Here is a 25559-nt window from a genome sequence, read left to right as displayed (position 1 = left end):
TCCCTGCAGGCTGGAAGCCGCCTCAGAGTGGAGCACTCCTTCGGGCAGGGGCTGTGCTCCTGCAATCAGCCTGGAAGCCCCCACCCCGAGGGCTGGTCTCTGCCGCGACCCCAGGACAGAGGGAGAAGGGCATCTGGCTGTGCGGCGGGCCCAGTCGAGAAAGACTCCTTTTTCCTAGAGAGCGTCTCCCCTCAGCCCCAAGCTGGGCGCGCGCTTCACCCACGAGCCCGCGGGACCGGCCAGAGGGCGGCTCCCAGGCAGCCTCCCCCACCCCCCGCAGGTGGCAGGGCGCGGGGGCCGGGGAGACGGGAAGAGAGGGCAGGAAGTGGTCCACACACGGACTCGAAGCCCTGCCCCCGAGAGCGCCCCGGGCTCGGCTCGGGTCGGGCGGCGCGGAGGGGGCGGCGCGGGGCGGGGCGGTATATCCCGGCTGGCGGAGGGCGGGCCCGCCAGTGCCGGGCCGGGCCGGGCAGGGTGGAGGCGCCGGGAGCAGCAGCCGGGAGCCCTCGCGCGCGCGGACCTTCACTCTATGGGCACAGGGAGCCGCTGAGCGCGAGAAGAGCCCGCTGCCAGCGCCGCCCCGCACCTCGGACGCCCCGCACCTCGCGCCGGCCCGCTCGGCTCTCCAGGCCCGCGCCCCACGCCCCGCGCCGCCATGAACCACTCGCCGCTCAAGACCGCCTTGGCGTACGAATGCTTCCAGGACCAGGACAACTCGACGCTGGCTCTGCCGTCGGACCAGAAGATGAAGACGGGCACGTCCGGCCGGCAGCGCGTGCAGGAGCAGGTGATGATGACGGTCAAGCGGCAGAAGTCCAAGTCCTCTCAGGCGTCCACCCTGAGCCACTCCAATCGAGGTAAAGGCCGGATGCCGCGGGGCCACGCGCCCCTCCCTGGCGCGCCGCTCGGGGGGCGGGGCGGGGGGCGCGCGCATCCGAGGGCGCCCGTGGCGGGGTCCCCGCGAAGGCCCCCGGCAGCGCTCCTGCGGGCCCTACGGTGGAGCCGCAGCCCCGACCGCTCAGCGGCGCGCTGGTGGGCGCGAGGGCAGGCTCACGGAGGGGGTTCGGGGGTACATAATCAGAGCCTTCTCTTCCCCATCCTGCTCGGGGAGCAGCCCCCGCGTCCTGGCCTGCTGGCTGCCCCTGGGATTGTGCGCCTCCCTCACCCTGCGCCCTGTCTTGGCCGGACTCAGCCGCGGAATCCCAGTCCTGGTGGGCCCCGTGCGTGGCTGCCGGGCAGGCAGGGGAGTCACAGAGACCTGAGTGGGGGCCCCGGAAGGGCGCTGCGGCGGGGGAGGGGGCGCAGGGGGCAGACAAGCCCTCTTAACTGCGCAGCACGTTAGCAGAAGCCCCACACCTGGCCAGGTCGCCCCAGGCCAGTGCGGACTCGGAGGGCTGAGGACAGGAAGGGGTCCGGGGTACGCTCTTTCCCCGTGGCTAGTGAGAAACCTCTGTTCCCCCCGATTCTGTCAACGCCACTCAGCTTGAGTAGAAACAAGGGTCCTAGGCTGAGAGTAGGAAATGAGGTTGGCAAGGCTGGGAACCCATCGTCCCCCACCCCACTGGGCCCTCCAGGCGGGCACTTGTCTATCTAGGTGCGGCCTGGCCAGCCCCCTCAGGTCATGATAAGGTCCCCCCTACCAGGGGAGGCTGAGAAAGGGGTAGGACTCCTGAAACTCAAGCAGGAAGGTGTGACACCTCACAGGGGCATTTGTGGAGGATCTTTGATCCAAATACTTTAATATGACGCTTTCCCAGTAACAATTACACACAGATCAGCGAACCTTCTGTTTATTTATTTAGTGAAGTTTAGTAAAACGCTAATGACACTCTGCAGACTGCAGACCAGTGCAGGTCAACCGAGATTTATTTCTCGAGTCAGGAGCTCAAGAGAGAGCGAGGAGAATGGGGTGGTAAAGGGGGGCCAAGGAGACGGACCCCCACCCAGTCTCCCACATGCACGTGCACACACATGCGCACACACCAGCTCAAGATTTCTATCTCTGTGTCCTCCCCTGTCTTCCTCTCCCCTGAGTGGCCCCTGCGTAGAGCTGAGGGAGAGGGGATGGCTGGCTGAGGACTCCCCTGCACCCCAAGCCTAAAGGCCCACGCGTCCTTTGCCCGGGCCCCTGGCCCCTCTCCCGCCGGACTTGCACTCAAGGTCACAGCCCCTAGAGCGCTCGCCTCTTTCCCTTTGGTGCCTTGGTAGCGGCTCCGAGCCTTTTTTGGAAGTGACTTTGGGAGAACAAGGTTCCCCCATGTCTGCCCACCACCCAGTCACAGCTCAGGCCAACCTCCTCCCTCTGTTGCGCAAGGCTCACCTGTCCCCAGTCCCACTCCCGGTCCGTCCCTGGCCTGAGCCCAGGGCTCACAGCACCAGAATAGTCGCACACAATCCCCTTCTAACCCCCCGCGGGGCACTTGTTGAGCGCTGGCTGAGGGTGCTCTCCTCCCTGCCTTGCTCTCTGTGGGTGAGGTCCACCTCCTTCCTCTCCACTTCTCCACCCCAAGGCCCTCCAGGGTTAAGCAGGTGAGGGTGGACTCCGATGGCCAGCGCACAGCTCTCCAAGGGCTGACCCTGAAGGCGTGTCCCCAATACCTTTGGCTCTGGCCTGTTTCCCCAGCGGCATCATAGCTGGGAGAGGCGGTAAGGCCACCTGGAGCCTGTGTTTCTGGTTTATCTGGCTCTGTCTCCATCAGTCTCCCCTCCCCTCCGCCGGCGCCGCCCAGGTGTCCCCTGTTTGCTCTGGGACCACCTCTCCTCGCTTCAGTCCCTCTGTCTCGGTGGTTTCATTCTACGAGTCTGCTCTGGTTCCCGGGAGGGGTGAGTTGGGGCTGTGGAAGGGCCACATCCCAGGTGGGTCCCCACACCCTCCTGGACAGGCTCCTATTCTCCTTCAGTCTCCTGAGAGAGAAGAGTGGGTTTCTCTGAGGTTTTTGATTCTCCCCTGAACCCCATCCACGGCCCCTTGGTTGAGAACGCCTGCCCTAAAGCAGGCCAGGTGCGCCCCACTTGCCCGCCTCTCTCTCTGCACCCTGTGGAGGACAGTCAGGAATCGGCCCCCAAGTTCCCAGTAAGAGAAGCATCTTTTCCTCATAGCCGTCCCCTAGGGCTGTCTTCCCTGCTGTTGGCGAGAGGGCCTTGAGCAGTCCCCGGGGAGGGAGGGGGTCTCTGGGACCTGGAGACCTTGCAGGGCAGGGCTACTCGGGACCTGCCAGCCCACGGGGTCTCTTCCTGGCCTGGCCCCAGAGCATGGCTCCCTGCCCTCCCCCGGTGTCCCCGTGGGCAGCAGGTGTCGGACCGTGTGGGAAGCAGGGAGAGCCCAGGGGACATGGCTGTGCAGCCAAAGAGGCTTAGGAACTTGCCCTCCCTGAGCCTGGGGAGTCTGTGCAGGGTGGACCTGGGCTGCCGGGGTTGGGGGAGGGCTGGCGCGCTGTAGCCTGTCCGAGAGGAGACGCTCTTCCCTGCTCAGGTTCTTATCATTTCTCTTGGGAGCTCTTCCTAAAGTTTAACCAGGTCTCCTCTGGTCCAAATCCAAACCCCCAAACCCACTGTCACCACCACAGGTGCGCGCGCACATGAAATTCATGGAACCACCTTCCTTCCGCACATCGCTCGTCACTCCAGGGAATTCCTAACCTAGGCAGCACCACTCGCCCGCTCTCACCCTCACTGTGGGTGAGGCGGCTACAGCCCAGGGCCCAAGGGGCCGACTCCACCCTTCTCAGAGCACCATTTCCCATCTAGGACCCTAAGAGAAGGGGTGGGGTGCACTGGGCAGGCATCCCTCCCCCGCCGTGTCCCTCATCCGTTCCCTCACTCCGCAGCGCTACCTGAGGCCCTCCTGGGGGCAGGCTTGTGCCCTTCTGAGGTACCCCATCCCCGGGGGAGGTCACCGCCTTAGGGCCCCCCTTGCCCGCTTTCTGGATTTGTATTGGGCTGTGTCTCAGCGTGAGATTCTGCCTGAGGGAGGTTCTGTTCTTTCTACTCTCTTGGAAGGTGTCCTATTCTGACCACAGACTGTGAACAGACATCACTTCTAGGGCTATCTCCCCGGGACCAAAGCTGAGATGGGAAGTGGTAAAAGCTGTCTGTGCAGTAGCCTGTCCCGGCAGCGAAACATACTAATTAAACTTCAAGTAAACCAATTTGTGTTTCTTTACAACGTCTCTTGGCTTGGAGCTGAGGTTTTAGCCAGAATTTCCGTTGGCCTGTTACAACGCATGCAAAAATGCCGAGTGTCCAGGGGTTCCAGAGCAAATGCTGCTCCCCTGGGTCCTGGTCCTTTGCTAAACTGGTTGGCAGAGATTAAAAAACAAACAAACAAGACAAAACAAAAGAAACCCCTCTTCCCACACGCCAAATGGTAAATATCAATAAGCCACTTTTTCTGAGTTTGACGACCTGGGAAGCACTTCGGCTGAGGGTGAGACCCCTAGGAGGCATGTGGCACTGGAACAAGACGGAAGAATGTTTTCCTGGGAGATAGCTCACGTGACGTTCTTTGTAGGCACACATGTGTGCACATGTGGACTCACACACACACATGCACACCCCACCTCACAGCCCGTGCTGTGGCAGGAGCCCAGCTGGTGGTGGGAGACTTGAGTTCCATCTGGATCTATTGCCAACTGCTGTGTGACCCTGGGCAAGTCACCACCCCTCTCTGGGTCTCTCCCAATATCTTCAAATATTTCATTGGAAATGGATTGTATAACTCACTGCTTCTGCAGACCGTGCCCCCAGCTGCCTGCAGATGTCCTGCAGAAAGGCCCCTTCCCTCAAGGAGCACCATGCACACAGCCTCTCTCCAGTCAGCACCCACACCTCCCCCCAAACATCGCCTGATGCACCGTTCCAGACGGACTACAAAGTGGGACCATCTGGCAACTTAAAAGGATGCCAATGCCCGGGTCCTGTCCCCCGAGATTCGGATTTAGTTCCTGTGGGGACAGCAGGGGCATGTGGACCTCTGAAAGCTCCCATGCAGTTCTGATGTGCAGCAAAGTCCAAGAATCACGGCTTTCGTGCCATCCCCACTCACACAGAGACCCAGAGTGGGGCTCACCCCTCACACGCAGCCTCTCTGCATACCCCACACATGGATGGACACCTAGTGTGGTAGCTGCTGGTGACTTTTTACCCTGGGCCCCTTTGAGGGGCTGAGCCCTGTGCTGGTCCTGCCCCCTCTTCTTGGCCTGCCCCCAGGATGCTCCTGCCCTCAGGTTTAGGGATGGCCACACACAGGTTGTCAGAAAGAGAGGCAGGATTCCGGCAGAGCTGGGTTTGAACATGCCCCAGCAGGGCCCATGGGAGGGACAGGAGAGGACAGGGCCATAGCAGTCCAGTTTGCTTCGTGCCTCTGTTCCATACACGTGCCCAGGAAAGGGCAGGACCTGCCCCAGAGCGCCTGGTGGGGTTGAGCTGAGCTCCCATCCAGGACAGGGTGGCGTGTCCACAGAGCTCCCCGCAGGCCTGGGCAGAGGCCCCAGGAGACGTCTGGGTGCCTGGACCGTCCCACAGGCACAGCTCCTGCCCGCTTTCGAACATCATAGGGGGAGCTTGTCTCACAAGTGTCTTCCAACAGTTCTTCTGAGGGTCTCACTTTAATTCCTCCTGCTGTGGGCCTCGTCCTGCTGGGCATCCTGTGTGGGAGGGACTGTGGGCGGTGAAGCCAAGGCGTCTTCTGGGCTGAAGGATGCTGGGCAGCGGGCCTCCTTCTCCAGCGCTTGGTGCTGGGGAGCAGCTGTCCGTGCAGAAGCAGCTGGAAGACATGGGCCTCATGGGAGACAGATTACCAGACACACCTCTAGAGCTTGGTCTGTGACAGGACCTCCTGACCAGCCAGGGACAGGGGTATGGGGGAGGCTGGGGTGGAGGAGAGGTGTTTCGGGTGACCTCTGCCCCGGGGGCAGCCCGTCGGTTGGGCAGGCCGATGTCCCGAGAGCCTTCTCCAGGTGGACTCTGGTTCTGGGGGTGGGGTGGGGTGGGGTGGGGAACACCCCACACACACACACACACACACACACACACACGAGGAGCGTGCGGCACGCAGTGAGTTCATACTTGGGCAGAGTGCTGACGGCGCTCCGCGGGGGGGCCTGGGGGCCCGGAGCGGGTGGCTCATCTCCAGCAGGAGCTGGTTTTGTGCAGGGTTTTGGATACAGGGGGAGGGCTTGGCTGAGGAGGAGAGCAGGAATGCTTCAGGTGTGGCGGGCGTGACCGATGTGAGAGCTCCGAGGTGGAGGAGGGTGAGTCATCCCGCGAAGGTCCGCCCGTCCTGGCGGGAAGGACTCCTACGTGTCCTGACACAGGAGGTGCCTCTGTGTTCAGGCCCCCGTAGGTGAGGGGCGTGGGCTGCCCTCGTGACACAGGACAGAGTCAGGCAACCGTGCGGGACCCAAGGGAGGCGGCACCCGGGACCCTGACCAGCTCTGAGGTGGCTTTTCCCCCTGAATCACTGACCCGAAGGAAGGCTCGCCGTGTGGGCCGGCAGAGTGGCCAGTGTTGCTGGTGCACAGGGAAGGCAGACCTTTGCTCCCTGACCCTGGGCTTCTGTGGGTGGGCAGACGCCTCCTGACAGACGCACAACTGGGCCGCATCAGATTCAAGGAGAGGCCGCTGTCTTGGCTCAAGGCCTGCAGGCCCTTCCAGAGAGATGGAGGGTGCAGTGCTCCCCAGGAGGTGGGGAGACAGGGCGGGCTGGGTGCTGGGATCCCCTCCCATCTCGCTCCTGGACCAAGAAGCCTCCCCAAGGAAGTGTTCTAGGTTCTCTCTCTCCCCGGTTCGCCGACCCACCGAGGACCTCTTTGGGTGGGAAGGGGGCCTGGCTAGGTGGAGTCCAGGACTGCGGTCCCATGCTGCAATTATGGGGACACTGAGTCCCCAGGCATCCTCAGCATGAGGGCTGGGCAGGGGGACCGAACCTCACCACGCCCTACACCGAGAAGACAGTCGGGCAGGGGCCCAGAGACCAGGTGAGAGTCGTCAGGTAAGGCTTCCCAGGAGTGAGGTCCAGAGAGGTCCTGGGGCTAGGGGAGAGCCGTCCCATCCTCTCAGTGAGAAGCCGCATGTTCCTGCTGTTGGACCTGACTTTCAGAGGGCAGTACTCCCACAGGGTCCAGAGAGGGGAAGCTCACTTCTGCCATGGGAGCGACACTCTTACTAACAGCCCAGCTCCTGCCTGCGCCCCTCGAGGTATCTGGCACACTGCAAGGTGTGACTTCAAGTGTATGACGTCTCTGGACTCCCCTCCCTTGAAGCCTTGGCCCAAGGGCAGCTGCCTCCTGCCAAAGAAGCAGTGCTGGCGGTGTGATGGCAGCCTCATTCTCACAAAGAGGCCAAGCCAAGCAGCTGAAGATGGGAGTCAGGTGGTCTGACCCCCAGATGCAGATGATCTTGGCATGGGGCACCTTCAGGAGTGATAAGGTATTCCAGAGGTCATCTGCCTCCATGGCAGAGAACACCCCACTGTCATATGGAGAAGAATGAGAGGGAGGCGGGCAGGTGCGGGGTGTGGAGGGGGTGCTTCATCTGATGACCGGAGTGTGAGTGAGGGACATCACTGCTGACAGACTCCCTCCTGGGAAGGGGCGGCGCCCCGTGGGAGCCTGGACTCCATGGGGCCTCTGGGGCTGCCTCTCCTCGATCTCTTTGTCTGTCTCCACCCCGGGTTTTCCATCCAGAGCAGCTGGCTGACCCACGCTCGCCCTTGGGTGAGAAGTTCTTGCCCAGTGGGGCAACAGCCAGCCACTTGAGCCCCGGCCTGCCCCGCCCTGGGAGGGCTGGCAGAAGGGGCCTGGATGAAGGGGGGCTGTCGGCCGCCCGGGGTCCTGGCCGTGGCCCCGTGCCTGGTGAGTGCTAGTTCCGGGCGTCCGAGCCCACGATCCTGCCTCCAGACTCCCCCTGGCAAAGGCAGTGCTTCCCAAGGGGGCAGCTTCTGGAGGAAGAGGCACGGGCTGCCCGCACTCAGCAGGGGGCTGGGAGTAAGTCCGAGGGGTCAGGCCTGGGCCTGGGGCTGCCTGGGGTGGGGACACCCGGGAGGACGCCGAGGTGGGCAGCAAAGGAGGTGGTGATGTAGCCGTTGATGCCCGGACTTCTTCCTTGCAAGCTGAACCCTGTCTCTTGAGATGAGAGGTCGGGCTTCTCTGGACGTTGTCAGACACGTGCCTCTGTGGTCACACAACCACAGAACCGTGGGGTACAGAGAAGCCACCTCTTCTTTTTATAGCAGAGGAAGCCTGGGCCCAGAGCCAGGACCAATTCCAGCACCTCTGGGCTCCCAGGGCAGGTGGTCTCCACCACAGCCGTTAGACCTAGTGGCCAGGATATCCTCCACCATGGGGAAGGGGGCATGGGGAATCAGGGCAGTGGCCCCTCCTATGAGCTGTTGGGGAGGTCGTCTGGCTTTGGATGGAGAAGGTGTCCTGCCACAGTCCAAAGCTGCCCCCCTGCTATGCCTTCTACTCCCAGCTCAGGCACTCCAGCCCCCACCCCCAAGGCTTAGGAGCCTGAGGGGACACGTCCGATGGGGAGGGGCTCAGGGAGCCAGGTGGGATCAGGTCAGACCCTTCCCCCAATGCTGGAGCTGGACCACTCTCCTGGCCCGACTTTCCCCAGGGGCCATCATTTAATAAGAGTGAGGGGCTGTCTTTGCTCTGGACACCCACGCCCTAGAGCCATGGCTTGCCCCTCATGCAACTCCCTGTCTGGGAGATGGGACACCAGGCAGGATGTGCCCTGGGGTTCAGACAGCAGGACAGCATGTGTTCAGGGGTAGGAGAGACTGCCTTGCAGGCGCAGAGGTTTTGAGCCACGCTTTGAATGGTGAGTGAGATTTGATGGCTGCGGCCAAGGCCAGACAGAAGGCAGACTCGGCGGGACACGGAGCAAGCAAAGCCTGGCAGGGCACTGTCAGCCACATCTCGAGGCTGGCGCTGCCCTCCTGGGGCAGGAGCCCCACATCCAGGCTGCTTCCCGTGATCCGAAGCCACCTTGCCCCTAATAATCGTAATGACACTCCGTCCTCCCATGGAGCCTGTCATTTGTGGGCTGCAAGCTCTTGGAGAACAGTAATTAATCCTCGCTGGGCCTTTGAGGTTGGTGGCTGCTCCCCCTTGGGCAGCGGGAGCACCTGGGAGATGAAGGGGGTGGAGGGCCCCCTCGTCACAACTGGGGGCCGGGCTGGGGTTTAGAAGCAGAGAACCACTGCTTTGCGTGGCCTTCTCACCCTCCGGAGCTGCCCTGTGGCCCTGACCTCGAGGCTCTGGACCTGGCATGTTGAGATCCTGCCCATCTTCCCCGAGTGGGACGCTTCTCCTGGTGGAGTGTGGAGTCGTGGTTCCCTGGAGGGGGCCGGCGGTGCTCCGAGGCCCTCCGGACCAGCTCATCTCCTGTAGGTGTCCACCCAGCCCCAGCAGCAGGGGCAGACCCTCAGGAAGGGGTCCGCCAGGACCCTCAGGGCTGACCCTGTGGCCTCTGTAGGAGCCCTGCCCTCGGCCCTGGGTGTGGGAGAGGCCGAGTGCAGAGGTAGACAGCTCACAGAGGCTGACTCTCTGTCCTCCTCCTCCTCCGCGGGCTCGGACCTGGTCTCCTCTGGGGCTGCAGAGGGGATGCCGTGGGGAGGAGGCTGGGCGAGGAGCATGGCCAGCACTGTCCTGACACCTGCCTCTGTCCCCCAGGTTCCATGTACGACGGCTTGGCCGACAGTTACAGCGGCTATGGGACCACCGGACGGAGCAGCTACTACTCCAAGTTCCAAGCGGGGACTGGCTCCTGGGGCTACCCGGTAAGGGGCTGCTTCCCGGCAGGCCAGGGGTGGCGCAGGGTCTGTGAGGGGAAAGCCTGCGCGGTCACGGAGAAAGTGATGCGGGCAGGACGGGTCCGCGAGGTGAGGCCCCGGCTCTGACCGGGTCTGTGCGCTCGGCCTCTCCCTGCAGCTCCTGTCTGGGCAGGCTGGCTATTTGGGAATGTCTCAAATGCAAACACTTTAGAAAAAGTATAAAGAAAACAACATTTCTTTTAAAGTCCATGTCCTAATATGCCTGATTTGATCATGGATGGGAAAGAAGTCTGGATTCTTGCAGTCCAGTCGTGGGTTAATTTAGATGTTTCTAGGAAAATCCTGAAGGGACCCCTCGCCTCAGTATGTGCTGCTGCCTGGGGAGGGGGCTCTGGAGGTCCCCAGAGGACGGGAGGGCGCGTCCGCCTTCGCAGCTCTTGAGTGAGAGGCTGTGCGCTGGGGCGGAACGTTGCCTGAGTCTGCAGGTCGGACAAACCCGCGTTCGCATTCCAGGTCTGTTACTCACGGAGCGTGTGACCTTGGGTGAGACACTTCTAGCTCCCGACCTCAGTCTCCCCAGGGTAAAATGGGCATAAAGTCTGCCTCTTGGGGTTGGGGTCAGGACTAAATGAAATAATGTGGGGAAAAACCTGACTAGAAGCGTTTTAAAGAATTTTTTTAATTAGCACGAGTGGAGATTCTGCTGGATCGTTTCATTCTGGGCCCGTCACTGTCTTTCTGCGCGATTTCAATCCCCGTGCTCATATCCCTTACTGAGCAAATGCTGCTTTAGCCCTAGCTCTGCACCAGGCGCTGGGGTGGGTGCTTGATTCAACCACAGAAGCCCGAGCAGGGGTTTTCTTCTACTCTGAGCTCAGGGGTGTTGGGCTCAGTGACACCCGAGTTTCCTTCCAGTCACCCAATGCTATGACTTCATTTTTGCTAATTTCAACATTAGCCTGTGTTGTTCTGGGAATTCTTTTGGGAAAAGGCCTATGCAGTTGGGGATAAAGGGTGCTTCTCCACAGGACTCGGGGCTCAGATTTCAGCAGCTTTTGCTTTGAGTCGGCATTGGTCATAGACGTCACCCCGATCGTCAGGGTCCCAGGCAAGAGAGAGATGGTGGTTTCTGAGTTCTGTGTTCCTTGTCATCTCCTGGGTTCCTTCCTCAGTCCTTGGGGCTAATTTTGGAGGGTTTGTCTGTCTTGCATGTCACGGTCAGGGACTGAAAGGAAGAAGTAACCAGGTTTGCTGCAGATTCATCCCACCCCACTCTTTCCCCCCAATTCGTGATGTTAATCGATACCCTCCGTGCAGCAGGCTGGTCAATCAGGACTGATGACTAGACAGAATCTGAGAACATGACTTAGTGATGCCGTGAAAAGGGTTAGGAGACCCCGGGGGGCAGGTCCCTGGCCGGGACCAGCAGTCAGAATGAGTAATCGTGCTGACGCTGCAGGTGTGACGTGCTGTGCTGCTAACTCAGAACTCGGAAAGCTCGGGTTCTAGCCCCGGGTATGCTGCTCTGTGGTTCTGCGACTTTGGATCGGCCTCTTAGCTTCCCTGGGTGTCAGTGTTTTCTCTGCGTACCCTCCCTCAGGGCTGATGTGCCACCTTAACTGCGAAGTGTCATCAAACTGGCAGCGAGGGGTTATCACATGGGGACGTTTGTAACCGAGACCTGCAAAGGAACACTTTCCGAGGGGTTTCGCTGAGGGGGTTGGTAGGAGAACCTCCACGTGGCCGCGCTGAGCGTTTCTTCTGGTCCAACAGCTCAGTCCACCGCCGCAGTCTCCCGGTGCCCTCCCGAGCCAGCCCAGCCCTCCCTGTGCCTGTTTCCTGACAACCGGTGAAAATTCCTCCCTTTCCCGCACCCCAAGGCCCAACCCTTCTGCTCCCTCTCTGCTGGTGGGACTTCAGACATGACTCACGTCGGGCAGCTGCTGGGGCACGTCCTGGCTCCTCTCTGTTCGGGAAGGGCTCTGGGAACCGCGCAGAGCAGCCCGCTCACGGGGATTTGGCGGGGGAGGGGGGGCGACGTGAGGGATGGGAGAAGCAATGCCCGAGCCAGGCGTGCATCCGTGAGGACGGCCGTGAGGACGGCCGTGAGGACAGCCAAACCGAGCGGGCTCAGCACCAGGGGAAGGAGGGCGGGGGGAGGGGTAACGGGAGACGGCGGGAGGTCATCCCGCGTCCTTGGGATTTTCCCATGGACTGTGCGACTGAGCCAGGCCGACGTCAGTCCCCCCCCCCCCCCCGTGAAAACGTCGCCCAGGGCGGGGGCGAGGAGCAGGGCGTGGCTGTCTGCGGAAGGACCGGCTCCTGCAGACGCCTTACTTCATCAGTCAGCCGGCTTCCAGGGGCGGGGGGAGCGGGGCGCGCCGGGGAGCCGGCGGCGCAGTCGAGTTGGGAGAAGCACAGAGGTCTGCAGATAAATCGGATGCAGGCGCTCGTCGCTAAACTGGAGGACTTCACCAGTCTGCCATTTGGACCTCTAAAATTTTTTAAAAATACGATCGTCTTTAGCGCCGTTTTAGGGGCCCTCTAAGAAAACCAGTCCCATTTTTGCGTTGTCAGCTTGACCAAAAATGATATTAAGCACTCTGAGCACTTCAGTCCTCAGATTTGGCTTCAGTTTCAAATACCAAATCAACTCCCAATTGGTCACCACTGAGGATTTATTTTATTTAAATATGCAAAGGGTCTGCGGGCAATTCCAAAAAGAAAGTTCTAAAAATGTCCCAAAGGCAGCAGCTTTACCTCATGCATTTGCCTTCATCCTATGTCAGCAGCAGTCTGCTAAGTAAAAACATAGATTTTACAAGCCTGCTTATAATGTTTTATTCTTAGAGCTGAGTTCTATTTTCCAGAATATTATGGGAATTTTTGCTTCTACTTTCCTGAAGGACATTGGCCTGGGGTCTAAGAGAATTATGACTTTATAAAATTATAAAATGTCAGGTAATGCTAGCCTCATAAAAGGAGTCAGGGAATGATCCTAGCATCCTTTATTTCACTAGAAAGATTGTGTCAAGTTAAGTGCTTGAGAAAATCCACCAATAAAGGCATCTGTGCCTGAAAACCTGCATGTCCTATGTATATCATCATGCTGTTTATAATCTGAGCATTTGTGTCACAAGTTAGGAGGACTGACTGTAGTCTTGTAATAAAATGAGATGAAGAGTCTGACACACAAAACACACCAAGGGGCTTAAGGATAGGAAAAGACTGGTCCTGGAAGAGTCACTGGCCAGTCAGCCCTGGGTTCTCTGCTGCTGGCTCCAGCCTCCGCGCCCCCAAGACCGTGTCTGCTGGGTGGCGTGGCCGGAGCCTTAGAGGCCCGGGACCTCAGGGCGGGAGGAGAAGGGGGGCTGGGACGAAGGATGGCGAGCCTCCAGCCGCACTGCTCAGATGAGCAGGCTCAGCTCTTCTGCCCCAGTTCTCAGAACCAGACTCAGGACTCTGAGAGCCCGACAAGGTTGATGTTCTATAGTCCAGGACACTCAGGCCCAACGGGGACAAGGGTCACACGGCTGGCCAATGAGAGCAGACTAGCCCGCGGGCCTAACGCTTAACCAGTGGAGTTTTCTTTCACTCCCCAGATGGTTGCACTTTTTTGTTGGTCATTTTATTTATTGTTATTTTTTCATTTGCAGTCTCAGTGTTTTAACACTAACGCCACGTTCTAGGGACTCACAAGACACTGGAGCTCAGGTCCCTTCCTCTCACCCCTCCCTGTTCCCCAGCCAGGCCTGCTCTTTCTTTGAGGAGTCAGCCCCTGTCAAAGGACATGGGACACATTCCGCTGGGTCAGCTGAGACCGGGCTGAGGGAGGAGAAGGCAAGAGATGGGAGACACGGCCATTTCATTCCAAAGCTGCAAGTGGCTTCTGTCACCTGGGTTTGTCCGGGATGAAGCTGAGGCAGGGGGACAGGTCTGACTCCCAGGGAATGTTCTGGGCTAAGGTGGTAATCTCCTTTTCTGCCACCTCCAGCCCTGCAAGCTTTTCCTATTTATCAGTCAAGAAACACGTCTTGGTTTTAAGCATTCCTTCCCTCTGGGCGTCATATCGAGTGCCATGTGCTTTGGTTATGGACCAGCCTAGAGCAACCTGCCCGGGAGCCGGGAAGCCATGTGGGTGGGTCGGCCAGGCGGTCTGGGCCAGGGCGCGCCATGGGGGCCCCGCATTGACCGCACTGAATCCGTGCGCCGTGCTCAGCTACATCCGGCCCCGCGCTCCAGAGGGCGAGCCGCCCCGGGAGTATGACCAGGGGAAATTCTGCCTTCGTCCTGCCCTGACCCCATTCCTCTACTCTAATCTGGGACCCGCTAGCAAATCGTCCTCCCAGCCTCTTCTCAGCTGCACTTGCTTAACTGGTGTGTCAGTATTTGATGTTCCCACCATGACACGGCCTCGGGGATGATGTGCCAGGGACCCTCGCCCCCAGGAGGACTGGTCCTGCCCACGCCAGACCCAAAGACACCTGAGTGGCCCTCTTTTATAGATGAAAGGGGTGGGGGTGCATGGACTCTGGCAGGTGGGAACCAACCTCCAGTTGGCCTGTTGTTTGCAGCGTCTGCAGGGGCAGGACCCTGGGCCACCTCAGGCCCAGGGGCTTCTGGAGAGAAAATGCAGGCCCCTTGCCCTTGAAGCAGAGAAAGAGCCCACCTTTGCAAGTCCCCAGGTAAACAGTCTGCTCCCAGGAGCAGGCCGGTGTGAAGGAACCCTCCACATGTTCTTAACCTGACTTAGCTTCAGTTTGCCCATCTCTGAAATGGGTGAGAATTCCTATCTCAAAGGGCAGTCTGAGGTGCAGATAGGACACACTCAATCAGCTGTAGGAGGCCTGGATTCTGGTCACACACGCCCAATGCGAGGGTGGGCTGCTTCAAGCAGAGGGACCTGAGGGGTCTTTACCCCTCCACTCTTCACCCTTCACCCCTTGGCTTTCTCATCCATAGAGCAAGTCACTTGGACTAGATCCCAGCCAAGGATTCATTCAGCCCCAACTTTTTCAAGGTCCTGCATGGCTGGAGGGCTGCCACTGAGTGGCTGCGGGACCCACAGCCAGGGCCTCTCAGTGGTCTCCTGGGGTGGGGCCAGGGCCAGCCCCTCCCACCTCCACCTCCTCAGGTCTGCAGGTGGATAATGGCTTCTCCAACGCCTCCCCACTTCATCTCCAGGCACCAGGAAAACAGCACTTAATTAACCCTTGCAGCAGGATGGCGAGGTGTAGGCTCTCATTTCCTTCAGCGTTACAGCCGGGAAGCAGGCCCGGAAAGGGGTCTGCCTGGAGCTCCCCTGCCTTAAAACCCAGGCCGCTCCTCCTCCCCTGCCTCAGCTCTGAACTCAGTGCTTTCCAGCTGCACCAGCGGGGCCTCCATCGGCTCTGGACCGTCCGGGGGAGAGAACTAAAGGAGACACAGCTCCTTGTCCCACATGGGCACAGCGCCTGCCAGGAGAAGGCGTGAGTGGTGTTCTTGCCAGCTCGGTGTCCCTGCTGCCGGCAGTGACTCACCCCCACCCGGCCCTGGGAGGTAGGAGGGTCCCACAGGCCTCAGGCTCTCACCCAACAAGAAGAGACAAGGATCCTGCTGCTGAGGACAGAATGTGCCTGAGAGAGGAGGAGGCGAGGGAGGGGCCCCCGGGGCTCCCCTCCCTGTGGGAAGCAGAGCCCAGCGTGCGTTTACAGACACGTGGCTGAGGCTGGAGACAGTCCTTCTATTCAAACTTGGGTGCCCATGCCTGGCGTGGCCCCTGGGGTGGCCCCTTCGTGAGCTGTGTCCTTGGAGGGGGTCTGCTTTCTGTGCCAGGCGTTCCCGCTGCCTCCGGGTCAGAGCCCAATGTGAGGACCTTCTTTTTGTGACAGTTTTCCCCGCAGGGCTGACTTCAACCTCTCCGAGAGGCCCCTTCCCCTGGCTTAGGCAGGGGAGAGGCAGGGAGGGCTCTTTAGAAGCCAGAGATGAGGTGGAGGAAAGGAAGGCCCCTGGCCTTGGCACAGGGTTCTCCAGCACTGCTGGGGGACCGCTGCTGGGACCCCCCCATCCCTGCCAGGCCCCACGTTTACCATCAGACTGTCCTCGGCTCTGACATCCTGTATCGTGTGTCCTTCCTTGGGGGACAGAGGTTGGCACTGAGGTCTTGCAAAGGGGGAAGGACTGGCACCGGCAGATCAGTGCAAGGGCAGGCTCCGAGCGGGGTGCCGCGCTTGGAGGGCTGCCCCTAGACTGGAGGAGGGGGCGGAGGAGGAGCACCAGACCCAGGAGAAGGCAGAATGTCACCTGTTACTGTCCCAGCTGGCAGACCCTTGCGGGGAAGGTTGGGGGCGGGCAGTTTAGTCAGAATGTTCAGGCCGAGGTGTCACTGCCAGGTTCTGGGCGCAGCTGCCTTAGGGCCCATGGGAGCAGGAGGCTTGCCAGCCCCAGGTGCAGCCTGCAGCCCGCACCCCCAGGCGGGGCTCAAGGGGGAGCTCCCCTCTCCTTGCAGGAGGATGGGGCTGGTTCCGCGTCTTCCTTTAGCTCTAATCCATCAGCCAGGCTCCACGGTCACTTGCTGTCAGTCAGGAAGGAGGCTCCCTCCTGAGCTGGCTGTGGTTCTCACACGATTCAAAGTAGAGCCTCTGGAACTTCAGAGAGAGGATTTGAAGAATCAAGGACAATTGTAAACATCTTTATTTGCTCCAGAAGAAAATTAGTGAATTTCATTTTGCCTTTTTTTTTTTTGGTCCTGACAAGAACTAATCTATTCAGCCAACAAGTCTCTAAGGTCCTGAGACTACAGTTCAGAACGACTGACAGACGCAGCAGCAGCGTAAGAGCGGTCCCCAGTGTCCGAGAGGTTGGGGATGGGGCCCTCGGGTTCTGGGTTAGCAGGCAGTGGCGGCTTGCCAGCCCTACCGCGTACGTGTTCAGTGGGCTCTCAGTGGGGGGATGTCCGATCTTACTTCAGAACCCCCTGAACTGTGCAGCATTTTGAATTTACAAAAAGTAATCTTGCTTGTACCTCCTGACTTGATCCTTAGTCTTCGTGAGATCAGGAGGTGAACCGGGTCTTGTTATTCTGATTTATTTTGCAGGGAAGTCAGGAAAGTGCAGGGGCTTGCCCAGTACCTCACAGGTAGACTTGGCAGAACGGAGTCCAGGGCCCAGTAGCTTTGCCGGCAGCGGGGTGCAGGGCGAGAGGAGGAGGGCGCCGCCCAGGGCCGAGGAGGACTGAGTCAGGACCTTGCCTCCTGCCAGCCGGGAGGAGGGGGCCCTGAAGGAGGGCCGTCAAAACAAAGCCCTGGGCAGGCCATCGGGTGCCTGTTTTCTGCTTGGAGCATCCCTTCTGTCACTGGGCTCAGCAAGACAAACACAGCACCGTTTCCCAAGGAGGGGGAGGCCCCGCCCCTTGCCAGGGTGGCGCTCAGCCTCCTCCCCCAGGGCCCTGGCGTGTCTCTGCGGAGGCCTTCCAGCCCCGGAGAGCAAACTCAGCTGAAAGCCAAAATCAAATCTGGGCGGAGTTGGGGGAGGTTGAGACACAGCTGGGGAGCACCCCCCATCCCACACCTGCACGAGGGCGTGGCCTGGAAGGGGATAAGGACCAAGCTTGTGGGGCTTGTTCCAAAGCGTGGAGCTGGGCTGGGAAGGATCCCGGGTGCTGGCAGTCAGAGGCGCTCAGGGCCTGCTCTCGCTGGGGAGGCTCAGAGAGGGGCGGGGCGTGCCCAGAGCTGCACAGCCGCACAGGGAAGAGCAGGACCAGAATGCTGACCTCGGACCCCCACCCAGAGCCCCCTGTCGCGCTGTCACAGCGGGGGCCCTGGCGACTGTGGGCAGCAGTGTTCCCTCTGACCTCTGCTGTCACCGTTTTCACAGAACCATCACAGCAAACATTATTACTTATTTTGAGTGGACTTACTTTTAAACTTCAATGCGTTTATTTGGGAAGGGAACTTTGTATCACTAATTCAAGAGGAAAATAAAGTAGTTCCCTTCGCCACAAGTGAAGGCCTGTTATAACTTAAAGTCAATAATGCCAAATAGAACGAAAACGGATCATTGTTTAATTCCAAATGGATACGACGTTTTTTCCTTTCTGCTCCGAAAGGGAGGTGGGCAAGTGGTAAAGAACTACCCCAGCCCCAGCCTAGACCTTCCCCCCGTGGTGATCAAAGTGGGGAAAAAAGAGCTTTCCACGAGCTGCCGCGCTGCCCGCCGCCGGGCCCCTCAGTGCCCTTCGAGCCCCGCACGGCCGCGGCACAGCGTGCCCGGCACTCAGGGAGACTGCGTCGCACACTCATGGGGGGTCATTTCCCCAGAGCTGTCCAGCAGGTCAGGTAGAGCCGAGGGCCACTGAGGAAGGCGGCCAGGGGGAGCCCCCTCCTCTCACCGGTGACTGCCACGTGCCGGCCAAAGACCTTTTTGAATGGAGCATTTAGAGATGCTTTTGGCTGAGGCCTGTCCTAACCCAGGGCAGTGGGGTGCCGCGCTCTGCAGGGTTGCTCCTGGAGCGGCTGGGAGGACACCCCAGGCTCTCCCAGTCTCCCTGCCACCTTTAGCAGCTCTTGGGGGCCCACAGAGCTGGGGGAAGGGCAGGGTGCTGGAGAGAGCTGGGGAGCTCAGGGCCGGCGCTTCTCCCCTCTGACCACCCCCGAGGCTGGGAGCAAGCGGCCCAGCTTCTGAGGCCCCAGGAAGCTCAGCGAGACTTGGCTGATTCCAGGAGACTCCAGACTCCGCGTCACCCCTTCTGACGTGACCTCCCGATTTCTCAGCCTAACTTGTGTGTATTTCCAGCGGGTGTGGTGGAAGGGATAGCGAGCTGTCACTCTTCCACCCCCTCCCTCCCGTGGGCCGGGCCGGGACAACCAGCATGATCACAAGGCTGCCTTGCCGTCCCTTGGGACAGAGGGCCTTCCAGCCCAGCTCAGCCGTGTCACACAGCTGGCAGCACATTCTTCTTCAGTGTCTCCGAGGACATCCCACTGTCAGCCGAAGAGGAGGGGCAGGCACCTCCTCTGTCTAGAGCCCTGAGGAGGGGATTTTCTAGGAGTCAAGGCCAGTGAGTAGCCAAAGGTGCTGGGGGAGGTCCTGCAGAGCACCCCCAGACATAGAGGCTTTTGGCCACCTCACTCAGGTCACCCGACTCTGGTGGCCAAGTGGCAGAGGACAGACACCGGGAGAGGCTGGAGGCCTGAGTCCTGGCTCAGGGTCTACCCCATCTTAGCCATGTGGCCTTGGCCCAGCCTCAAGGTCCCTGAGCTTAATAGATGCTCTCAGAGAGCACACGGGTGCTGCTGTCCGTCCTGGCACCTCGCTGGCCACGCGGGAGTTAGGGGTGCTGTGAGGCTCCACCAAGAAGATGAATGAGGAAGCTCTTTGCAAACTGTAAAGTGCCATACCTGCTGCAGTGTCCTTAGGATAAGCTCAAGGCACTTCCAAAGACCTTCCCCCCGCCCCCGAGTCCACTACCAGCGAAGGGACGTGTCCCCCTCACAGCAGGTGTGCGTACAGGAGTGTGTGTGCACGTGTGCGTGTGCAAGGCTCATCCTCCAAGGGGGGAGTCTGTCACCAAGCCCTGCAGGGTCCAGCCAACCTGCCCTCCCTCTGTGAAGTCCCTGCTGTCTGCTTAGCGGGGGCAGTGTCTCCAAGGAGCTCTATTTTGGGCCAAGGAAGCATCTCCCCTTGGGACACTCCCACCTCGCAGCCTCTGACCCTCCTGGGAAGCACCTCCTGGCTCAGTGTGCGGGGGCAGCTCAGGGAGCCAGCACCCCTCCAACCTCCTGCACACGGTGGGGCGCCTGCACAGTGGGGCCTCCCTGACCTTCCGGGAAGCTGGCACCTCGTCCGAGGCTCCGGGAGTTACTTCCCACTGAGACCTAGGAAGGGCTGTCACTTTCCCGCGCTGGCATGAGCCGTCTCTGGGACGGAGGGGCCGGCCTCTGGATCGAAGGCCAGAGTTGAGTTCGAAAGTGACAACGGAGCCTGAGGCTCCTGCAGGGCAGAGCTGAGCCCCAGGCTCGTCTGAGCCCAGAGAGGGTGGCTGGGTCTCGGGGGTCCTGTGCCTCCCGGGCCTGTTGCCCCTACCGTGACGACACCTGCCAGGGGGCCTTCCCCAAGTGAAGCCGAGATGCCCCCGTGTGACGCCTGCGATCCTGGCCCCCCAAGCCCGCCCTGGGGGTCGGGAGCTGAGAATAACCCAAGTCCTGGGTGTGTGAAAAGCCAGTTTCTCCCACAATTTAGCAATGAAGCAGGGAGCAGGCCGTGGAGGCAGGGCTGGGAGCTGGAGATGGGTGCTGTTGTGTTTTGGACATCACGTGTCGCGGGGCACAACACTCGGCGAGGTGCTGGGGCGCACAAGTGTGCTTTGCACCGCCCCGCCCCCCAGTCACCAGGGGCTGTGGCGGGCCTGACCCTCGCACCGGCCTGGAGCCTGGAGCCCAGGAAAGCAAGATGCTTCGCTGGGGAGAGCAGCGCCTTCGTGCAAGACCCACGGGCTGCAGCCTGGGGTGTGACAGGCTCTCTTCTACTTGAGCGTCACTGTCCCGATACGTCACGAGACTTCAGAATTACCCACAGTTCTTACTCCTGCCCTGGTCACTGTCAGCTCAGTCCCCACCTTCCAAGGTTACGAGGGACACCAGTCATTATCAGCCAGATCTCTGGTGAAGTCCCTGCCCTTAGAAGGGATGTCAGAACTTCCTCTTTTTTTCACATTTGAGAGACTCAGATGAGAAAAGATGCCCCACACCTGGCATCAAGCTGTTTCAGGTTTTGGCGGTGCCTCTCCTGAGCCTGGTCACCCATCAGCCGTTGTCCTTCGGTTCCAAACTGGGGGCCCCTTGTCAGTGGGCACTGCTAGTCTCAGGGTGCTGGTGGCAGGATCACGGCGGGCAGCTCCCTGCCCTTAGGGGCTGCCCTGCGGGAGCACAGCCACCACGCTGCCCCCGGACCCAGATGGCAGGGCTTCTGAGCAGCGGGGCTGCTCTGTCCTCCCTACTCTGCACAAAGCCATGTGCCAAGGAAGGAAGGGAGGGCCAGCGGGTGGGACCCTACTCCTGGCCACAGAGGGCGTGTGCCCAGGGGGGCAGGGACGGCACTCCCCTGCCCGGGTCCCACCTTTGGTGACTCAGGCCGGTGGCTCCCACGCTGACACAACTGCTGAGTAAGCAGCCACCCCTCCCTGGGGGACCCCCGCCCTGCGCTGAGTGCCGGGAGGGGACCTGTGCCCTCCAGACCCCCAGGGATGGTGGGGCGGAGCCACCACAACTCATGGGAAGGCCCCCCACCACCCGTGACTGGCCCAAGGCCGCACTCCTGGGAGGATGAAAATTACTGTCTGTCTGCTGCCCCAGCCCTGGCTGGAGGCGGGTGGGGGTCGGGGCGAGGGAGGGAAATGGCGAATGGGGTCTGTTCCCAAGGTGTCTCCAATCCTGGTCCTTTCTCAGAGACTCCTCCCTGGCCACGAGGCACAGGGACCCCAGGGAGTGCCCGTGTGCTCGCTCTCACGGGAGCACAGCAGGAGTGATGCTGCCACTCTTGGCTGGGCGCGCCTGGGCAGGGCGGGGCCGGGCGTGTCCTGCCTGGAGCTGGTCTGGCTGGCCCCACCTGCCAGGCAGAAGCTGGGTTTCCAAGTGGGCTAATGGCCGGACAGACACTCTTTTCATCTTGGCCTGCCCAGCACGCTTCTGGCTCCTGGCGGCTGTAGACCGAGTGGTGCTCGCGGGGGAGGCCGACTGTAGTCAGCTCTTTGAGGCCCCGAGCCTCGGTCCTCTGCTGCTGTCCTCTGGCCTAGTCACCCCTAGGACGCGGCTTCCTCGCCTGAGAAGGAGAGGGTAGACCTCTGAGGACTTCCTGATTTAGGAGGAACAGGAAGAGCCGATGTGCTGGGGAGCATTCAGTGGGGGGCAGAACTCCACACTTCTCCAAGAAGGAAGGAAAAAGGGAAGAAAATGGGTCACAGGACCTAAGTCATTAGCAGAAGAGGCTGGGTTCGGGGAGGCACCCAAGTCGCTTCTAGGTGCAGAAGAGTGTCTTGGTAGACACACCGCCCAGGCTTCCCCAGAGCCGTCCAGGCTGCCGTCTGGCCGAGGGGTCAGCTCTGCTCCCAGGAGATCAAGTGTCTAGCCTCCAGAATGTTCTGAGCCGTGGACCATCCCACCTGAGGCTGGAGTTTCCCAGGGAAGCACTAGGGAACCAGACAACGGGGCGAGTGTGAGTGGCTCACTGTCCTTTGTATCCAAAGCAGAGGGCGCTGCCAACAGATCACTGTCTGAGTGCGGGGGTGGGCCTGGGAGACCCGGCCTGGCTGCCCTGTGGCCGCGTGCCGGCCCCGCTCTCCGTCCAGTCTGTGGGGCGTTCTCACAGGTCACAATGACTATGAGGTGTGACCGGTGTGACTGGTGTGACTGGGGCACCCAACATCCCGCAGTGCTTGGTGCATCCAGAACAATAAAGGATTGTCCTGCCCCAAATGCTGACAGCGCCCGCGCGAGAAAGCACCGTGCCGTTTCGTCACACAGCCATCCGGGCGTCCAGGCTCCTCTGTTTTTCTGACACCTGTGGAGGCTGTCCTGCGGCCGCAGGGCCACAGCAGCCTGGGCTCCAGACGCCGGCGTGCACCCCTCTCCCCAGCTGCCTGGGTTCATCCGCCTCGTGTGCCAACCTGGCGGGCCCTTTGGGAAGTTCCGGGGACAGCCAGCCTGTCCCCCTCTGAGCATCAGAGGGACACAGCGGTTCCTCCTGGACAAACATTTCATCACAGCTGTGCTGAGTGCCAAACATCCACGCACTGAATTCTCCCAGCAGCCCTGTGCCCTGGGCTCAGTGATGCTGCTTTGCAGATGAAGAGACTGAGGCACAGGTGGCCAAGGCGGCCATCGGGCAGATGATGTGGCCAGAGCTCAACCCAGGCCGTCTGGCTCCAGCGTCTGTGTTCATGCCCCCAAGTCTCCCTCTGCTGGTCAAGTCTCAGCCCAGTGGGCCCGCGATGTCCCCGCCTTTTCAGGCAGATGGAAGGAAAGGGACAGAGTTCCCAGGCCATCTGCACCGGAGTGCTGGCCCAAGCCTTGGAGGGGAGCCCAGGCCCCCTTGGCACTAGGAGAGGCAGCCTGGCTGAGAGGGAGCTTTGCTCCGGCTTGTCAAAGTGACAGAAAAGTGTCATGAAGGTGGGAGCGTCATCCACAGCAGTCCTCGGCCACCGCCAGCAGCAATATCACCGGAGCTGGGTGGGGTGATGACACTGGGGTGTGGCAGATGAAGGGCTGAGACATGCAACCCACAGGGGCTCTGGCTTCTCCCCCATGACAGCGCCGCAGCGCAGCCAGCGTCCTGTCCCCTGTGGGCAGCCCCCGCTCTGAGACGCAGCAAGGCGGCCTGCTGGCCCTTCCCATGGGAGTGCGTCTGCACTGGGTCTGGGCTGGGGGAACGTTTGGATTCTCCATCGGGCGCCTGAGGTGAGGACCAGGAGTGTCACTTACTGAGAGTTCCTGTTGCATTTCCATTTAAGGCTCCTGGGAGCCCGCTGCTGGGAGAGCTCAGCCTTCCCTCCAAGGTGCTGCCTCCCCCTCCTCCCACAGACACAGGGGAGGGGGCGTGGCCACGGCCTCCAGCCTTGGGGCCAATTGCCAGGAGCCCGCATGGTGCCTGCTGCAGACTGGTGCTCAGGGAGCAGCCCTTCTCCTCCAGCCTCTGCCCTGACCCCACACACCAGTTCCCTTCGGGGTTGGTTGGTTTGACCCAGTTTGAGGAAGAAAACCGTGCCTGCCTGAGTGCACAGCTGCGTGTGAGGGCGGAGTTGACCAGAGCACCATGGCCAAGGCTAACGGCGGCTTCTGAGTTTTGGAGGTCGTTACTGACGGAAGCCAGACCCCAAGGTGGTTTCCTGCTCTGAAGTCTCTCCCTGCGGAGAGGGAAGGCGGTCCTGCCAAGGGCAGACCCCTCCCCAGCCTTGGTGGCCAGATGTGGTGTGGAGGGTAATCACCCAGCTGCCCAGGGACCTTCCCCGTGCGTTGGTGTGCACACACATTCGCGGGGTGGGGCGGGCGGGTGGGCTCTGGGCTGCTGGACTTGGCCCCATCTCATCCTGGCAGAGCCAAGCCCCAAGTCGGCACCTGTGTGGAGGCTTTCTCAGGCTGTGTGTTGATCCTCTGGTGTCAGGACAAGTCAGAGCAGGCAGGCCCAGCGCCCGGGAGCTCCTCTGGCAGCCCCTTGCCCAGCTCTGTTAGGACCACACCCCCCCAGGTCTCTGGCTTTGTGGGCCCCTCCCAGGGCGGCTGACTCTCCCATGCAGGGCCCTAGGGGCCCTCACTGTTATACCTTCTCCTGTTGGATGGGGCCCCTGCCCAGCTTCTCCCCACTGCCGGCCTGACAGCACAGCCCGGGAGGCCGCCCTGCAGCCCACCGCAGCCGTGGGCCACCTCTGCCTGTGCAGAAGGCCCAGGGAGACGGGTATGTTCCCCCTTTGGCCTCCAGGGGTCCCCGGGGAGTGCCTGTTGCCATTTATTTCCTGCCCTGACAGAGGGGAGGCAAGATGAGGGGTTTAGCAGAAAAATAACAGTGGAAGAGTGTCCTGGCCAGAGGAGAAGTTTCCCTGTGCCGAGCACAGGCAGCCAAGGAGGTCGGGAGCTGCTGAGGTCTGGGAAGGGCACAGGGCGGCCGGGCCGGGGCCTGGGGACTCGGGCTGAGGGCCCGTCTCCTCCCTGGGCCTGATGCCCTCCTGGCCTGGGCCCAGGTGGGGCCTCCTCGGTGGCTGTCCAGCTTCTTTGATGACGTCCCACAGGAAGACATTTCTTCCACCTGACAGCTCAGTCCTGCCGACCTGCACTGCACTCTGAGAGTTTTTCATTGCGGTATATATACATTACATGACCCCGTTTTTTAAAAGTGATGGTCAGGTCTGCTAGGTTGCTTTCCTAATCTGTAACGGTCACACCTGCAGCTTGAACAGTGCTAGATGGGATGCTGGCTAAGGCTCCCCCCCCCCAAACATTCTGGGATTCTAGGGCCATTATCAGGGGCGTGGGGCGGGCCGGCTGGACCTGGATCCCAGGTTGGACCCCCCACTGAGCCTCTCTCCTTCCCCCACCAGATCTACAATGGGACTCTCAAGCAGGAGGCTGACAGCAGGCGGTTCAGCTCCTACAGCCAGATGGAGAGCTGGGGCCGGCACCACCCCCGGGGCGGCTGGCCAGCCCCTGGCGCGGGCAGCGACATCTGCTTCATGGAGAAGATCAAAGCCAGCCGCAGCGAGCCCGACCTCTACTGCGACCCCCGGGGCACCCTGCGCAAGGGCACTTTGGGCAGCAAGGTCCACAAGGCCACCCAGAACCGCTACAGCTTCTACAGCAGCTGCAGCGGCCAGAAGGTAGCCAGGAAGTTCCCGGCGCGCCCGCCCTCCTGCACCTCCAGGCAGGACCCGGGGAGCATCCCGCCTGCCTCCTGCCACAAGGACCTGTCCTTCAGCCACTCGCGGGCCAGCTCCAAGTGAGTGCCGCTGGGCTGGGGCCCCGGGCCGGGCCGTGGGGGGCAGGCCGTCCGCCAGGGGAGTTCTCAGCGTGGACGGGAGGCAGAGCCCAGAGGCTGAAACAGACGTGCCGAGGGTGTGGGCGTCACAGGGTCACACGGTGTGGACACAGGGAGGGGAGTTAGAGGCTGGCTAGGCTGGTGGTTCCCAAAGCGTGTTCCTCTGACCAGCAGCACCAGCGTCCACGGGGAACTTGTGAGAGATGCCCACTGTCGGCCCCTCCCAGACCTTCGGCTCAGAGACCCCTGGATAGGCCGGCAGTGTGTGTGGTAACTTGGG

At 61.0% G+C, this 25559-nt stretch overlaps 1 protein-coding gene across 2 annotated transcripts in view; it reads left to right on the top strand.

The window, feature by feature from the left end:
* Window positions 1–443: 443 nt before the first annotated feature.
* Window positions 444–25559, top strand: part of PKP1 (plakophilin 1) — a 40827-nt gene continuing 15711 nt past the window's right edge. The window contains exons 1-3 of one of the 2 annotated variants that reach the window (XM_074351530.1): window positions 444–857; window positions 9681–9787; window positions 24846–25240. In XM_074351530.1, the coding sequence (XP_074207631.1) occupies window positions 656–857; window positions 9681–9787; window positions 24846–25240 (704 nt within the window). In that variant the 5' untranslated portion in view covers window positions 444–655. Of the gene's footprint in view, window positions 858–9680; window positions 9788–24182; window positions 24206–24845; window positions 25241–25559 lie in introns of those variants that run through there. The other variant, XM_074351531.1, reaches the window with a different exon arrangement.

Source organism: Camelus bactrianus, chromosome 23 (assembly GCF_048773025.1).
Source record: "Camelus bactrianus isolate YW-2024 breed Bactrian camel chromosome 23, ASM4877302v1, whole genome shotgun sequence".
NCBI lineage: Eukaryota > Metazoa > Chordata > Mammalia > Artiodactyla > Camelidae > Camelus > Camelus bactrianus.
This window is presented reverse-complemented; position numbering and strand designations above follow the sequence as displayed.